Raw genomic sequence first — 13858 nt, forward strand, 5'->3', positions numbered from 1 at the left:
TCTCATTTTGCCTCATGACAAGCATTCCATCGTCAGATTTTGGCCTTTATTAGTGCGACAGAAAAGTCCAAGCCACTGTCAATGTGATCTTGCTGCCCAGCAGCGCCACCAAGATCCAATGCTGACTTGCTTCTGTCCAAAAAACAACAACATAATGTGACAACCTATGCGGCTCACTCATGTTGCTTCGCCTGACAATCATACGCTTGATGAATTCCAAGCCCCAGGTATCGTGCGATGAGGCTGATTCAAGCAGGATGCCTGCCTAAATTGGTCGCATCTGAGGGAAAATGCCAGTGGGTCCAACAGGCATGACGGGTGCACCTGCAGTTGAAGGGCCTAGGCGGTGGAACATTTGCACCAGGCGCTCTCCAACACTAGGCTCAAGTTCGGTGCCATCCCTTGCAATCTTGACTTCGCGATTGGCATTCCATGGGTTGCGGAGGCCCCTTGCACGGTAAAATGGAAGGCGGTTTGTTGAAATCCACTCAATCTTGAATGGCTTGCCCCAGCCTTGCGCAACAGCTGCGGCATCTCCATCCACGGCTTGATGGACTGCTTCCTCTTTTTCGACCTTTTTGGATTCCTTCTCTTCCTCTCCTTCTTCTTTTTCTGCATCAGATAGCTCTGCCTCCCAAAAAATGGTGCCACGCGCAGAGTCGTCAATAATCCTTCCTGGGGGTGCCCACTCAGTTGCTGCAGTAGGAATCGATTTAGGCACATCTGACGCATCGATGATGGCTTCGGGCTTGGGTGCCGAGCCTATCACGCGAGAACCATCATCGAGGATTGGTGATGCCATGCGGGCGTAGCCAAAATACTCGCCCGACTTATTCGCAGAAAAAATGAGATAGACGTTTTGAGCAGACTGTCTTGCGTCAGTTATACGTAGTGAAATGTAACCAAGAACAACTCACCTGGAAGGCTTTGTTCAGGATATCCTCATTGTGAGACTGGGTAGCCCAAATCCCGTTCCGTACGCTGAGCTCCAGGTCTTGTAGGGTGAGGCTTTTGACAATAAAGTATTTGTTTGCAACATCAGCAGAGGGTTTCTCGCCGTCAATTCCTTTCTGAACAGGCGGCTCGACTGCACCTCCTGCAAGATCGTCAGGGGTACTGTCCTGGGCCGGCGTTTCTGGTCGAGAAGTGTGCTTCTGTTGGTCTATCATAGCTGAAGGTGCCGTAGGAACACCTGACGCTGGGGCTGAACTGCGTCGAAGGCGACAGACTAGTCGTACGCCATTGAAGCGTGAATCGTGAAATCGATGCATCGCAGCCGTACAAGACTCCTCTGTACGATAGTTGACAAAGGCGCAGTTGCTCTTGGAAATCAAGAACAGACTCTCAATGTCTTTTGTAGCATCGCGAGAGAAATGGTCCTTCAGAGCAACTACCGTAGTTCCAGGAGGAAGGTTTCCAACCCAAAGTGCGTGTCCGGACTGTTTGGGTTTTCGTGGCGGTCCACGAGGAATCGAACTTAGAGGTCCCGAGCGAAGCATTCCTACACGAGCAATTAGCCTTCGTGTTCTTGGAAATGACGGTACCACACAAACGGATAGGAGAATCCTGCAGACCTACCGGAGGGCGACGTCAACTGGGTCCCATAGGGAGTCGTAAAGGTGGCTGGGTCGCCTTGGAAGCCTGCTGTAGACATCCGAGGGCCTGAGAAATTGCCATCAATATGCGAATGATCTGTGGCCTGTCCCTGCATACCAGTGTTTGAAAAACTTGCTCTTCTACCGTACATTGCTTGACCTTGAGGAGCTTGTGCTGCGAATCCCGGACTGAAATGCCCTTGAGGGCCATATGGCACTGGGTAATACATGTAGTGAGAGGCTTGTTGGTAGTGTTGGTATGGCGCTTGCATCGGTGCCGCACCAGCTGAACGAGACTGGTTGGTGGTAAAAGAAGGGTATGCGCTGTACTGAGAGCCATGCTGGGGCATGAAGGATTGTTGGTGCATGCCCATAGGAAAATTAGGTCCGTATGGCGAGTGCGATGGCATGTTGCCTGGCATTTGCAAGCTGTGGCCAAGTTGATACGCCATGGCCGATGTCGATGCACCTGAAAGTGAGCGTGGTACTGTAGGAGCGTTGAGTGAAGAATCATCGCCAGCGCTTAAGTCTGGCAACGTCCCAATCATTGCGCCCATGTTAAGCGAAGATGTGTTGTGTTCTTGAGGTTGATAGTGTCCGGTCGGATGCGCGGCTGAGCGGAAGTCTTGTCGATGCTGTCCTTGGGGGAGAGCGCTGAGCTGAGAGTGAAATGGAGAGCTTGTGTCGGGTTTTGTAAAAGAAAGGTTTCCATCACGCGCAAAGGCAGTCGTAGGATTATCCATGGCTTGAGGCCGCGGGCCAGGTGGTAAGTCGCCCATGTGCTGTTCGTAAACGACCGGAAGAGGCACCCACTGTTGGACCCAAACGAAAGCCATGTTAGTCCATGTTACACTTAGAAAAAGGAATTCTAGGAAAACGAATGTGTAAATGCCCGGTGCCACACCAGCCCGTAAAGGTAGAGCACGACATACCTAGTTCTATATCAACCAGCCTTGGTGAGATGTGGCAATCCGGGGACGCCAGATACCGAGAGCAAGTCGCTTTCTGGGGAAAATTGTAATGGTGATGTGACAGCGAAACAAAGGAGGCTGTGAAGTGCTCGCGTGTAAAAAAAGAAGTCCAAAAGTAGGGGAAACCGTTTCGAGGGAAGATGAACGACTTCGGTTGATGTACCGGCTAGAGAAAGAGCTCGCTTAAGACGGAACGACGACGATGGTCAGAATTACACAACCACTCAGATGACAGAAACGATCTTGTAAGGCTCCGTGAGGTTTGGCGGCGCAACGGCAGGGACCGCAATGAGGGCAAGCGTACATGCGGCAGATATTAGAAGCTAGGATCACAGGGAGGAGCTCACTGGCGGGTCTAATGAGAACGGGAAGACCGCACGAGGGTTTTCGCGGGTTTTCTGCTTCAGTCGCCGCTGGCCGCAGTAACAGTCAGCCTTCTGATTGGCTCTGGAGGGTTCAAGTTGTGGCTGTCAGGATGGGAAGTGGAGCGGCATGGTCTGAACCGACACTCTGGAGGCGAAACGATCACCGTAGCGAAATGAGAGAAAGTCAATTGGATGCCTGAGTCAATGGAAGGTAGAACGTAAGCGTTGAGGAAAGTGGTATTTCATCACATGTGGCGAGTGATGCCGTTTCTAGATTGCCATGGGCCGATGGCGCTGATCATGGACTATCTTACCAAAGCTTAGCGGGTCCCTTGTAGCATGGCTTGGGCGGACAAAAAAAAGTTAGATTCGGCTTGTATAACGGAAGCCCGAGATCTACCAAGGGATGCTGGCGTATCCCTTGTAACGGTGTGTGTTTGTCTGTAATGGTGAAGAAAGTATTCGACCACACAAGTCGCGCTAGCACTTTGTTCCAAACCCGTTCGGTGCTGCCGGGTCATAAGATTCATGCTTTAGTTCAAGATGGTGAAGTAATCCTACACCACCCAGGGCAATGGGTCCGAAATGCACGCAGCTATACTGGCCAATTGACAAAGGCCACCGGGACGGTGATCAGATGCAGGCTGCATGGACTGAGCCGCCCAGAGAAGTCCGGTCGCCTAGAGAGCAGGGAGGAGGCGTGGACGCCGCGTGGACGCGTTAGGGCACCACGATAATGACCAGGCATGGAGCCAGCCCAGGGCGCTGACAAGGGACCCGGCAAAAGCATCGTCAGGGCTGTCAAGCTACGCAAGACCCAAGCAGTCTCGGCGGTGATACTCCCTTGGTAATGCTGCAGTAAGGCGTCAAGACCAGAGCGGAAGAAAGATGGAGCGTACGGGTATACTGTACGCCCTGGAGCCCCGTGAAGGTTTAGCGCCACTGCGACTTGGATGGCGCGAACATGGGCGGCCAAATGTCAGCAAAGCTGGCTTGAAGGCGACAGCAGAACGACATCTGACAAGGTCAGCACTCGGCGGTCCGCTGGGCTGGGTGGCCCGCAACCGTTTCCTCAAACATGAGAACGGGTTATGGGGCTGCCAATAACGGAGATGCGGGACTACTCGACTCCTACAGACGTCTTTGCCACGTTATCGGCGTGACCGCATCTCGACATGTTCAGAGATCTGCGCGCCACAGCACAGCCACCATGCTTGTGCCTGCGCGGTTATGATCGTCACCCGGCGAGCAGCCCGCCGACGCAGCACCTGTCCCGTCTGCAAGGGTGTTTATGGGTTTGTAGAGTATGACGCTGGTGGTGGTGTAAGAATAGACTACCGCAAATCCTGTATTGAAGGGATACGGTCAGGGTCACGGCGAATTGGCCGTACCGCTCCTCACTCTGCGCCAGCTTCGCCGTGTCGCTGCTGTCGCATGCAGCCCGTCGTACTACTATGTGTGCAGGCGTGCATGCATACTTGCTAGAGCTTGAAATGGCATGCGAACACCTTCACAGCCTGGAAACCATACTTGTCCTCTACGCTAATATGCAACTTGGGACATGGAAGACACCCGGCTGGGACTCCACACGGATATTTAAGGTGGCGTTATTTGCATCCGCATCAAGGGTCCAGCGATAAAGTTCCAGTCAAATCAGCTTGCAGTGGCCGATACCCACTCTGACATTGCCGTAGAGCCTCTTCGTGTCCACGGACTCGGCTAGATTCTTGCGGGGTCCTCGATACTCTAAGTGGGCAGGGTCCGTCGCAACTTTTCACCTTGTGGAGATGGAGAGTTCCGGTAGGCCCATGTACTAGCTTTTCCCGACCTATCCGTTCGCAATCATTGCTCCGACTAGCATTGCCATAGTGAGGCAACGGGGGCTGTGGAGGATCTGCTTCCAATTTTCTGCTTCATTTTGCCCAAGCGGGTTCTGCCGGCAAGCAGACTAAAGAATACATGCATGTATACGTACATACGTATGTATGTACATATTATGTACATACATACATGGTCCCTGGCGATCTTTCATCATCCCCACACACCTACCTGTGTCTTGCACTTGGTCGGGCGCGCTTGAAGTCTTGCCGCTGAACGAGAAACCAGGTGTACATCCTCCGTCATACCTGACTGTTAGCACATGCTAGATAGCCGCGGAGAATAGCTGATAGGGCACCAGAAATACAAATCACGGCTGCTAAGCTTCGTTTGTCATTAGGATGCTATGCATACCATCGCGATTTGGATATTGGGGCTGGCTTTAGGGCGACGTAGTCGGCTATGTGTATTCTACTATCTTGCCAATCGGTTTGCATACGCGCAGCCGGCATCGGCACGTTGTTAACTGTGTGAGGCGCTATCTTCAGCTCCAAGAGACAGACAGTCCAAGCTCGGATTCCGAGAAGCCTGGGTAACGCATGGCTTTCGCTTACAGCCTGCTAAAAGCATTCATGCGCATGCGAACGAAGAAACACATACTTACCAGGCGCAATGTGAAATCGCGGATTTCTCCATGGAGGAACGTGAACCAATGGCAGCGGCGCAGTGACACGCCGAACATTTGCCGTCGGCCTTTTGACGACTAGCGCTCGTCCCTGTTGTTGGACCCTACCAAACAATAGAGCGCGGAGCCTACCCGGCATACCTGCCCGTCCCATCCGGCTATTCGATATTCCGACTGCATTCAAGTTCACCGTGCCACGAACTTATTCAAAAACTCCTCGATGTATTGGAAGTAATGAGGCTCCGCAACAGTATCATTATGGCTACCATTTGGCAGTTCTCTCCATATTTTTGGGGCTTTACAAACGTCAAACAATCGCGTCATGTGCGAGGGTCTGTCAAAAAGAGTTAGTTACAGATATTTCGTATGAGATAGACTAAAATCCAAAAAAAACAAGGAGCCGGTGGCTGCTTACGGAATGATTTCGTCCTTGAGACCGCTAAGAAAAAGGACGGGTATCTTTGTAATCTTGGAAATCGTCTCTTCTGTGGGCCATATTTGGTGGCATAGGGGTGCCAGGAAACGAGCAGGAGGAAAGGCGCTGCTTCTGATCAGTGACGTCACCCAATAGGTGGTACGCGACTCACGTTGGTATAAGTTTTCTCATGGAAGTAAAGGTATTTTCCAGGATGATGGCTGCAATGTCGCCTTCTTTTTGGTTCCTAGCAGCTAATCCCACAGCAACAGCGCCGCCAATACTCTGGCCGTAGATTACGATTTTGGTGCCGCGAAGTTCGTGTCTTTGGCGAATGTAGTCGAGTCCAGTCTGTGCATCGATCATGAGCCCCTTTTCATTGGGGTTACCAGAAGATAGGCCATAACCGCGATATTGTAACATCAGCACATTGCATCGCAGCTCGTTCTCCAGTATCTTTGCGATGGGAAGGCGGTAGCCTATATTGCCGGCGTTGCCGTGGAACATAAGGATGGTAACGTTGCGCGCATGTTGCCTGTTGGCTCGAATGAGAAAGGCGCTTAGCGACTCGCCATCCGGTGTAGGAATAAATAACTCTTCAGAGTCGGTGATGCCAAATTGCGAGGGTCTGGGTACGTTTGTGCGAGCATCCGGGGGAAAGTTTCGCGGATATATGATCTCACTATTGTTGTTAGCCATGCGGACAAAATCGATTGCAACCATTGCGTACTTTTGCTTGAAGTAGAGGAGGCCGCTCAGCAGGGCAGCGATTCCAGACGATGCAATGAGCGGAACGCGCAGGTAGCCCATGAATGAATCGAGCGCGGAAGCCATGCTGCTGGGGCGGCCTCCAGTATCTGTGGGGCGTGTTGAGGATGCAATGGCAGGCGCCGAGCGGCTTCTTGAGAACAGGGGTTTTGACGGAGGCGGAGATGAAGTCGTAGGCGAGGAAGAGAAGGGAGGAGAAATAGGAGACTCAACCATCCGGAATGCTGGACATGCGAGTGTACAGGGCGTTCCAACGCGCAAGTGCAGGAGTGAGTTGGAGTGTCGCATAGTGCGGCTGAAGGTTTCAGCCAGTTGCGCAGTGCCAAGACATGGAGCTGCGTAGCTCGGGCTGCCTGGTACACAGCGAGCTGCTCCGACAGCAACCACACGTCTTGCCCGCCACTCACCCTTCTACACGCTCTGTATACGACCAGTTCTTGTCCGTTGACCCTTGCAAGTCTCTGCCACTCCGAATTGCGATGATGATGACCACCGGCGCGCTGTCAGAAGGTATAGACCCCGCTGCACATGCTCAAGCTACAATGGAAGCTCACTCTTGCGCAGATGGCATTCATGTCGACATGAACCACCTCAAGAAGGGCGAGGTCAAGTAGGTCATTGCATCCCTTGGATATGCTTCCAGATTGCTAATTATAAGGGCAGCCTCGGAACATCTATGTATGTCGCTCTCCACTACCAATCGCGCCGTCTCTCACATCATGCAGCATGGCCATCAACTTCAAAGACGGTGTCATATTAGCCGCCGACAGTAGGACGACGACCGGAGCATACATCGCAAACCGAGTCACGGACAAACTCACACAAGTCCACGACACCATCTGGTGCTGCAGATCCGGTTCGGCAGCCGATACACAGGCGGTGGCCGACATTGTCCAATACCACCTGGGCATGTACGGCACCACCAACGACGAGCCCCCGACTACACAGACGGCAGCAGCGCTGTTCCAAGAACTTTGCTACTCCAACAAGGACCAACTTTCGTAAGTGCAACAAACGCTCAGGAAGAGCAGGCGCTGACTGTGCCGCAGTGCCGGACTGATCATTGCCGGATGGGACCACCGCCACGGCGGCCAAGTCTATTCGATCCCCCTGGGAGGCTCCCTTCACAAGCAATCATATGCGATTGGCGGTTCAGGATCAACATACATCTACGGTTACTGCGACGCAAACTGGAGGGAGAACATGAGTGAGGAGGAAGGTATCAAGTTCGTCAAGGGGGCACTCGCAGAGGCAATCAAGTGGGACGGCAGCTCTGGAGGTGTCATCCGCATGGTTGTACTCACGGGCAAGGGCGCACAGAGGCATTTGTACCTCCCCGACCAGAACTACGAGGGCCCAGGCAGGCAGTAGAGTCGGGAGTGTGAATGCTGGCTGATGGATAGACAAGCATGTATGATATGACACGACCCGACCCGACGACGATGTCGGAACGAGCTACATGAAACAAAAAAGGACGCAGATAGCAAAAGTGAAGTGACTATGAGATCAGCAGACGTGAAGTATGTAGCAATGTTTGGTTAGACAAGCAGACACGAGACTGCCGGGGAGGAGTAGACGTGGGAGCGAGGCGCAGCAAGCAGGCCAATGAGGTGGCGGGATTTGGCCATGGATTGCAGCGCTCCTATTTGCTCCGACTACTCAGAGGAAGAGACGTGTGGACGTGTGCCCAAGGATGCAGGCCGAGCACGCGCGGGGCATGGCTGCGAAGTCGCAGAGCAGACGAGGCGGGCTGGTGCTGGTGAGGTGTTTTTCCCCGTAGCCCCAGTGTAGGCGATAGGGCTCGTGGTGTCTGTGTGTCGTGTATGGAGATGCACAGTGTCGTCACATGGGCTTCGGAAGGTGGTGAATTGCAGCCAGGGTCTCCCTCCTCCTGCGAGCCACTCGTTGGTCTGTGACGTCCCGTTCGTTCCCCACGCCTTTCTCGAACAACACTTCGTCGCCCAACACGCCAGGTCTGTATCCTGTGCTCCATCCTCTTCTGCCTCTGCCCCCAACCCGGCGCGTGGCATCCAATTCCCCTCGAGTACGGCAGTCAGAGCAGGCTCGCATGCCCTATTCGCGCCCCCTGAAGCTGCGTCCAAGTTCGGGCTCTTTGCGATAAGGCTCAACAACATTGCACCACCGACACCGCCTTGCCAGCACCCTCTGTCTCCCGGCCCTCCCGTTCTGCCATCACAAACACAGTCGCTGTGTCGCATCCCCTCGCATCTCCCCGCCCCCTCAAAGAGTGGTAACTTGGATCGCCCTGCGAACGCGGCATGGGATCGCTTCTGGTGAGCGATTTCGGTGGGAACCACTTTCACACCAACATGTTTGGCGGCGCCAGCTCGCATCAGCAAACACCGGAATCTTCTACCGCCCAGCACACGCCCGTACGGCCCTCACCTTCACCCAGCGCAAATGCGCCGCGTGTAGGTGCTCCGTCTGCTGATGTTCCCATGGCCGATTCGGGAGCCCCGCAGTCGAGCTCGACACCAAGCCAGCGATCGCAGCAGCACAACAGCTCCCACCTGAGTGCCAGCACAGACTCCGCACCGTCAGCAGCCCAGGCCCCGGCCAGCCCCTGCTTCCGTCCGCACTCACAGCAACCCACGCCCTCTGGCTCAAACCCCGCCTCGGGCGCCTTCACAAACACAAGAACCATACCTTCAACAGGTCCAGCTCCCGTCCAGCCCTCACCGGCCCAGTCTCTGCGCTCGCCTGCACCATCGCCGAACCGCATCAAGGTCAAGAGCCTCTCCCATATTCAAAGCTTCGCTCTAGACGACTCCAGTCCCTTCTCCCAGTCGCGGTCGCTGGCGCGGCGGCACCGACGAGACCCGGCAGATGTCGGCCCTCAGTACGAGATTAGTGAGATGCCCGTCTCCGACATTATCGAAATGGTGGCGGGCTTGTTGACTAAAATCACAACAACAAACGATCGCCAACACGACCACCTGCATCGTCAAATCCCACCCCCAGAAGGCACATCAGGGCTCAGCCAGCAAACCACCAGCGTTCTTGCCTTCCATGGAAAGAACGTGCCCAGTATCTCCATCCTCAGCTACCTTAGCAGAATCCATAAATACTGCCCCACCACCTACGAAGTCTTTCTAAGTTTGCTTGTCTACTTTGACAGAATGACCGAGAGGGTAAATGCCGGCCCAATGTCTGGTCTTCGCAAGGCTAACCAACAGTCTGTGGAACGTTCGAGATCTGCCCTATCAGCAACTCCAACCAGTACAGATGGTGTACAATCTGAATCTGCTTCGGCTCAAGCCGCCACGCCTCCGCCTTCAGGATCTCTGGGCAAGGTAGCCGGTACTCCAGCTGAAGGTCATCAGCCACCCTCTCCTCCCCAGCAAGATTTGCACGCGGATACTGCGTTAAACCTCTCACATTTCTTTGTGGTTGACAGTTTCAACATTCATCGTCTTGTCATTGCTGGCGTGACGTGTGCAAGCAAGTTCTTCTCTGACGTGTTCTACACAAACTCAAGATATGCAAAGGTGTGTATATGTAAACGCATATGATTGGATTTTTGGCTAACATGACAAAGGTTGGTGGTCTGCCATTGGTTGAATTGAATCACCTGGAGCTGCAATTTCTGCTCTTGAACGACTTCCGCCTTGCTGTTCCCTTGGAGGAGATGGAGGCCTATGGAACTATGCTTGTGGAGTTTTATGCACGTGAAGTGGCCGAGCAACACGAGAAAGAGCAAAGTGCCAAACATCAATAGTGCAATCGATTTGAAAAAGATATTCTTCATGGCCGAATCAACTATTAGAGAAGTAAATATGGTAGGGAGGAGGAGGGTGGGCATAACAGAACCCCCGCCAAATGAGTGGTCAGGACACTGCACGCCCAACTAGAAAAGCGCCAGACGACACCAGTCTTGTGCGTCAGACATGCAGTCGACCAATTGTGCGCGTTGCGACAACTTTTCGACAACCAGGATCTTTGCATCCTAGTATAATTTGAGTGGAGACGGGCAACCCCAAGTCTCAGTATTCGACTGACATCTTTTTGAGCCAGTTTGCAGGCGGATGTATCTTGTTAGATGTGCTTAGATTTTGGGATACCAATTGTTTCTTCGTTCAAGAGAATATCATGAAATCATAGCAGACGTTCGTTTCCTTGAGAATGTGCTATCCTGGTTTCTCTGCTTGGATACCTGTTGATTTAATATCGGGGAGGTGCAATTGGAGGGAGCTGGTTGTTTTATATCATTAAATTATTAACACAAAAAAGCATTGATGCAAAAAGCTTTGTTGCAGCACGATGCTGGCAAACTTGCCCCATTTCCCACTGTGCGGGAAAACCTCCCCTGCTAGAAAGTGAGGCTGACCGCCGTTGTTGTCCCACGTCACGTCACCACCCAAAGAATGATGCAACAAATGAGGGGCACTCGGTGTACACCGTGTCTACGCATGGAGCATCAACATACGCATACGCGACGCAAACAAGCGGCCCCTCCCCTCCCCCCCTTCTTCCTCTATCCTAGACTTTCTCCACTCCAACACCCCACCTCTCTGAATCCCCGCTTGTCACGCAATCACAATTATCAGATCAGGAACTTAAGCAAGACCAGGCGAGGTGGGTGAAGCTGGACCCAGAAAAAACCCCTAAAAGAAAGGAAAAAGGAAAAAGGGGGTCCATTAACGCCGCTTTCCCCCCCCCTAGTCTCTCTCTCTCTCTTCCCGCCCCTTGGGCCTTGGACCTTGGACCCCTAAACAAACCGCCCGCTCCCCCGCCTAACTTTACTATACCAGATCCCTCGTCGTCGTCATATCCGGACCGTCTTTCCGCCCGTTTTTTTTCCTCCTTCAACCTACCTTCTTATACCTCGTATTGCATGTGCTTACACCTGGTAACACTACTTTTAATTCCCCCGGACGCGATGTTACTAGTTTACATAATCCATGCCACCTTTTTCGCCCAAATCTCACGCGCACTTTCTAACTCATACATGTGTGTTTTATGAATTTAGTCGATTGGAGAGAAAGAGGAAGAGAGGACAACGCTACACCGCTCAACGATACCACTAGAACGCAGCGCACGCAGCTTGGCCACAGCGCGACCACGCCAATTGAGCATCCGCGGGCTTTTTTGAACCCCACTTTTATTATTTGTTTTTTTAATACTACGCATAACTACTCCTTTTGATATGTAGTAAAGTTAGCTGTTGTGCTCTTGTGGAGCTCTCTCGACCCCCTTCCTGGCGGTGGGGAGATCGCAGGTCGAGTTCTGTTTCGGGATTGGGATTTGGTGGGTTTAAGATGAAAGGAGTGAGGTTGAGGCGATAAACTGATAAGGAAATGTACAAAGGGGGCGGTTTGGGTAGGATTTGTTTTGGTTGTGGGGTTGGTTTTGATATCAAGGTGCTTTGGTTTCAGGGGTAAATTTGATGGTTCTCGGTGTTCTGCGTTCCATGCATGTTTGGTGTTTTAGTGGGGACACACCTTCTTTCTTGGATCGCGTCTTGTGTTAATCTATCTGTCGGCGTTGGAAACCTTGTCCTTGTCCTCTTTCATCATTCCCCGTCCTTCTGTCTCTCTTTCTTTCTTCCCTTCTTGGGTAGTTGGCTGGATTTTTTTCGTTTTTTGACGTTCTTGCTCTCTTGTTTTTTTTCGGTGGAAGAACAAGGATTGACGACGATAACGAGCAAAAAGTATCAACACCGTCTTTTGCTTTCTTCTTCGTCTTCACCCCATTCGGTCCTTTTGGGGTAGGGAAATCGCTCGTTGTGTCTGTACTTGACGTGTGCTCAGTTTCGAGATCTGATTACTGTGAAGCGTTGAAGCGGCATTTTGAACTCTGGTGGCAATCTGTTGTTTTTGTGTTGCTCACTTTCGTCTTACTACCTCGTCTCCCACCCGCTGCGATATGCGCTCCCCAACTTCACCTTCACCGCCATTGCAGCAATCGCAGTTATCGCTTTCTTCAATCGCTCAATACGTATTTCTGGCCGGTTTAGCATATGTCCTCGCGGGAGCTCCTTTATCGTCCTTGATTAATTCCTCGTCATCTGATTCAGAAAGCTATAATGTCAATGGCAAAGCAAGAGAAGGAAAGGTTGTAGATGTGAGAACATTGGAGAGCCTCGTCATCCCGGAAACCAATCTGTCATGTGCAGAACACCGTTACAAGGGAGTTTACGTGCTGAGCCGAGATCCCCTGGTAATATACATTGAAGGGTTCTTGGGAGAAGGAGAGGGAAAAGAGGTTGTTGATTTGAGGTAAGTGACCCAACTTCATTTTCCTTTGCATCTGAAGCAGGGTGTGACCAAACCTTCGAGTTATTGCCTCCATACATAGCAATGCATCAGCCAGCATAAAAAATGTTGATAAACAAATGAGCCTTGCATAGAATGCATATCTCACCAAACCGCGAAATCAACACCTACCATACCCTTTTCTCAGGAACCCCCCAAACTAACATTTTACTTCGTTCAGCAAACCCCTCTTCAAACCCTCTACAATCTGGACCTCCGGCCGCGAATCTCTAAACCCCACCATCAGGCTCTCGGAAAAAGCCCCTTTACCACGCTCCGAAACCGTAAAATGCATCGAAGACCGCGCCCGCACCTTCCAAGGCTGGCGCCCAAACACCTTTGTCGAGAAACTCTGGACGCAGCGCTACGGCGAGGGTGGCCACTACACATACCACTACGACTGGAGCAGCGCGACCAAGCACAGTGGGCGCGTAAGCAGTTTCATGGTGTACGTCGATGGGCAGTGTGAGGGTGGGGGTACACATTTCCCGCGCCTTGAGAGGCCCAGGGATAAGAGTTGGTGTCGATTCATAGAGTGTGATGTTCAGGGTGCGTATGGGTCGTTATTTGCGCCTACAACTGCTACCGAGGGAAGTGGAGATGCCGAAAACGAGACTTCTACGACGAAGATTCCGCAGGATAGAGCGCAGGAAGATCTTGAGAAGGGTGTTATTTTCAAGCCGATTCCAGGAAACGCAGTGTATTGGGAGAATATACGGTCTGATGGGTCGGGATTTGCGGAGAGTTGGCATGCGGGGTTGCCGGTTATCAAGGGAGAGAAGATTGGGTTGAATATTTGGAGTTGGATGGTGGATGGGTATGTGCCTCCGTTGGATCAGATGCAGCAGGAAAAGACGAAGCAGCAAGACGAGATTAGGAAAAAATGAGAAATTTTGGAGGGGGGTTACATGAGAATGCGATGTACAGGAACAAGACGTACCGGTTGTTTATGGCAGACGAATACGC

The 13858-nt window shown here is 52.2% G+C and overlaps 5 protein-coding genes across 5 annotated transcripts; 3 read left to right on the forward strand and 2 right to left on the reverse strand.

Moving 5' to 3' along the window:
- Positions 1-265: 265 nt before the first annotated feature.
- On the reverse strand, positions 266-2374 carry COCCADRAFT_87173 (uncharacterized protein; the record flags this gene model as incomplete). The annotated part of the gene is made up of 3 exons (XM_007710684.1): positions 266-868; positions 918-1501; positions 1579-2374. The coding sequence occupies 3 exons, from the start codon at positions 2372-2374 to the stop codon at positions 266-268; spliced, it is 1983 nt and encodes a 660-aa protein (XP_007708874.1).
- Positions 2375-5620: 3246 nt separating this feature from the next.
- COCCADRAFT_87090 (uncharacterized protein) lies at positions 5621-6683 on the reverse strand (the record flags this gene model as incomplete). Its single annotated transcript, XM_007710685.1, has 4 exons — positions 5621-5768; positions 5850-5975; positions 6022-6531; positions 6580-6683. The coding sequence occupies 4 exons, from the start codon at positions 6681-6683 to the stop codon at positions 5621-5623; spliced, it is 888 nt and encodes a 295-aa protein (XP_007708875.1).
- Positions 6684-7096: 413 nt separating this feature from the next.
- Positions 7097-7988, forward strand: COCCADRAFT_87056 (uncharacterized protein; the record flags this gene model as incomplete). Its single annotated transcript, XM_007710686.1, has 5 exons — positions 7097-7127; positions 7182-7227; positions 7281-7295; positions 7343-7618; positions 7667-7988. 5 exons carry the CDS (start codon positions 7097-7099, stop codon positions 7986-7988), a joined length of 690 nt encoding a protein of 229 aa, XP_007708876.1.
- Positions 7989-8947: 959 nt separating this feature from the next.
- COCCADRAFT_23460 (uncharacterized protein) lies at positions 8948-10356 on the forward strand (the record flags this gene model as incomplete). Its single annotated transcript, XM_007710640.1, has 2 exons — positions 8948-10126; positions 10177-10356. The coding sequence occupies 2 exons, from the start codon at positions 8948-8950 to the stop codon at positions 10354-10356; spliced, it is 1359 nt and encodes a 452-aa protein (XP_007708830.1).
- A 2147-nt stretch (positions 10357-12503) lies between these two features.
- On the forward strand, positions 12504-13779 carry COCCADRAFT_2164 (uncharacterized protein; the record flags this gene model as incomplete). Its single annotated transcript, XM_007710625.1, has 2 exons — positions 12504-12856; positions 13074-13779. 2 exons carry the CDS (start codon positions 12504-12506, stop codon positions 13777-13779), a joined length of 1059 nt encoding a protein of 352 aa, XP_007708815.1.
- Positions 13780-13858: the final 79 nt, after the last annotated feature.

The sequence above is a fragment of the Bipolaris zeicola genome, assembly GCF_000523435.1.
Source record: "Bipolaris zeicola 26-R-13 unplaced genomic scaffold scaffold_20, whole genome shotgun sequence".
In the NCBI taxonomy this organism is placed as follows: Eukaryota; Fungi; Ascomycota; class Dothideomycetes; order Pleosporales; family Pleosporaceae; genus Bipolaris; species Bipolaris zeicola.